Here is a 2,639-nt window from a genome sequence, read left to right as displayed (position 1 = left end):
GATAAGTGAATGTAGCCTTAGGTTACATTAATAGAGGTAGAGCGCTCAGCCTGAGGGAGGGGATGTTAATGTTACTGTCATGACTTGTGCTAAGTTTTGGCTGGTTTGCTCTAAGAAGGACAGGGGAAGATTAAAGGAGGACCTGCATGAGGGGTGTGATGTAAGAGGAACGAGGGGCTATTTAGCCTTGGGAAGAGAAGATCCCGGAGGGTGGTGAGAGCTTTCTCTGAATATCTGTGGGGCAGAGAGAGCCCCTGGAGGAGAGCCTCTCTCTGTCCTTTCTACTTCTACTGCAGATACAGCTGTTTCCGGAGGGTGCTTAGGATTTCGGGGTTCACTTTCCTCTGTTTCCCTTCCTGAAGTACCTCTGTTTCTGCCATCCGCCGGGTCACCTGCAGCAACAGCTATGGTCAGCTTGGGGGCTGGGCCCCTGGGGGAGTTGGTATAATGGGCTTTTGGGGAGAAGGTTAGAGAACAAGGCAGGTGGGTATCCATGTCCTAAGAGGAGAGATCTTTGTGGTCTCCTATGCCATAGTTTCTATGGAATCATCGGTTCGGCATTTTTTTTTCATTCACGATAAAAACACATAACTATTAGAAGAAAGATTTTGCCTGAACATTGGTTAATTCTGACGGGTTTGTTTATAGACACTTATCTGTACTTCATCTAAACCGGTGGTCCCCGTCCTTTTTGGCACCAGGGACTGGTTTCACGGAAGACAATTTTTCCACGGACGCAGGGGAGGGGGTGGGGGCGGTGGGGGAGGAGGTAGAACTCAGGCGGTGATGAGCTGCCTGGTTTTCCTAACAGGCCTACAGGACCGGTACCGAGCCACAGCCCAGGGGTTGGGGACTGTAGATCTAAACTATGTCCCATCCTGTGGGCTTTGTGACTTCCTGCGTTAGAGGAAGTCGTTGTTGGAAGATGGGCATCCTACTGTCTGTTAGGACCCAGCTTTCGGCGCTGGGGGGGATGGAGAGAGGTTTGGAGCAGGCTCCGCCCACTCTGCTTGCACCCTGCTCTGCCTAGGCAGGGGTTCCAGATACCTGTTGCAACTCACCTCTGTCAGAAGCTCCAAGATGGGTCCTTTCCTCTCTGTGAACACGTCAACCAAGGTCTGGATGAAGCAGGAGCCATTCTGATCATGTCTGTAGGAAGTGTACCCTGGGGGGTTCCACAGAGGTGGGCTCAGGGGGGCTCCCAAGGGAGGGCGGGTAGAGGGAAGCCTGGAAGTGGGGGGGTCTTGGAGGAGGGGCTGAGGGGTCAGCAGCGGTGGGCGGGAAAGAGGAGCGGAGGTTACCCTGGGCCAGCTGGGGGCTCATACCCTCCACCGTGGAGTAGACATGGAGGGCGTCTGTGTACGTTGGGATGGTGTGGGGTTTGTCGTTTGTGATCATCACAATCTCATCTCCACCTACTGTTTCTCCTGGGTCCCTTTGTTCTGAAACACCAAGACGAGGAAAAGGCAAAGTCAGAAAGAAAGGTAAGTAAAGAAGAAGGGGCCAGGTGCGGTGGCTCACACCTGTGATCCTAGCACTCTGGGCAGCCGAGGCGGGAGGATTGCTTGAGGTCAGGAGTTTGAGACCAGCCTGAGCAAGAGCGAGACCCCATCTATACTAAAAATAGAAAAATTAGCCAGGCTTGGTGGCGCACGCCTGTTGTCCCAGCTACTCGGGAGGCTGAGGCAGGAGGATGGCTTGAGCCCAGGAGTTGGAGGCTGCAGTGAGCTATGATGAAGCCACTGCACTCCAGCTTGGGTGACAGAGTGAGACCCTGTCTCAAAAAAGAAAGGAAAAAAAAAGAGAAAAGAAAAGAAAGGAAAGTGGTTTGGTAGTATGGCCAGCCTCAGTTGAGGCTTTGGATCTGGGATTGGGTTGGATTACAAACACAGACTCTGTGTTCTTGGGTCTGTCCCCACCTCCTCGACAGGCCTGAATGATGTACACCTTGGGCTTGGCTCTCAGGGCCTGGCAGTTCTTGTTGTTCAGGACCTCGAAGAGATTCTCCAACTTGACCATCTCCCCATCTTCTCCCTCGAGGAAGCCTTCCTCCCCGTGTGCCATGAGCACCACAAAGGCACAGCTGACAGGGTCTTCCCAGGTATCTATGGCCTGCTGGAATTTTTCTAATTCTTCCTGGAATTGCTGGAGTGAGAGGAATGGCCAGAGGTCAGGTGGGTCCTCAGAGCCCGCCCATCCAACCCAAACCCTTCCCCGCTGGAGCTGACAGCCTGGTACCTGGGCAGTGAGGTCTTTCTTCATGGTACTTTCAAATCTCAGCTGTCTGAACATGCGTCCCAGGGCATCCAGGTCTGCCTGTGACCCTTCCCGGGCTTTGGTGACACACAGCGTTAGGGCCAGGCGGGCTCCTGACATGTCATATGCCTCCTGGAGCAAGAGACGACAAAACGAGGGAGGTTTAAGGAGAAGCAGGTGTAGCCAAGAGAGGCCCTGGGTTAGAGGTACCAGGTAAAACACAGGATGTCCAGTTACATTCAAATAAGGCCGGATGAGGTGGTAATCCCAGCACTTTGGGAGGCCAAGGCAGGAGGATCACCTGAGGCCAGGAGCTTGAGACCAGCCTGGGAAACATAAAGAGACCCCATTTCTACAATAAATAAATAAAAAAAATTAGCCGG

At 53.1% G+C, this 2,639-nt stretch overlaps 1 protein-coding gene across 1 annotated transcript in view; it reads right to left on the bottom strand.

Moving 5' to 3' along the window:
- Positions 1-287: 287 nt before the first annotated feature.
- CASP14 (caspase 14, apoptosis-related cysteine peptidase) overlaps positions 288-2,639 on the bottom strand; it is a 9,124-nt gene continuing 6,772 nt past the window's right edge. The window contains exons 2-6 of the mRNA XM_012662763.1: positions 2,239-2,388; positions 1,920-2,145; positions 1,326-1,442; positions 1,062-1,165; positions 288-392 (exon numbers count right to left, since the gene is read on the bottom strand). Of these exons, the coding sequence (XP_012518217.1) occupies positions 288-392; positions 1,062-1,165; positions 1,326-1,442; positions 1,920-2,145; positions 2,239-2,388 (702 nt within the window). The remainder of the gene's footprint in view (positions 393-1,061; positions 1,166-1,325; positions 1,443-1,919; positions 2,146-2,238; positions 2,389-2,639) is intronic.

Source organism: Propithecus coquereli, unplaced genomic scaffold (assembly GCF_000956105.1).
Source record: "Propithecus coquereli isolate 6110/MARCELLA unplaced genomic scaffold, Pcoq_1.0 Scaffold777, whole genome shotgun sequence".
In the NCBI taxonomy this organism is placed as follows: domain Eukaryota; kingdom Metazoa; phylum Chordata; class Mammalia; order Primates; family Indriidae; genus Propithecus; species Propithecus coquereli.
This window is presented reverse-complemented; position numbering and strand designations above follow the sequence as displayed.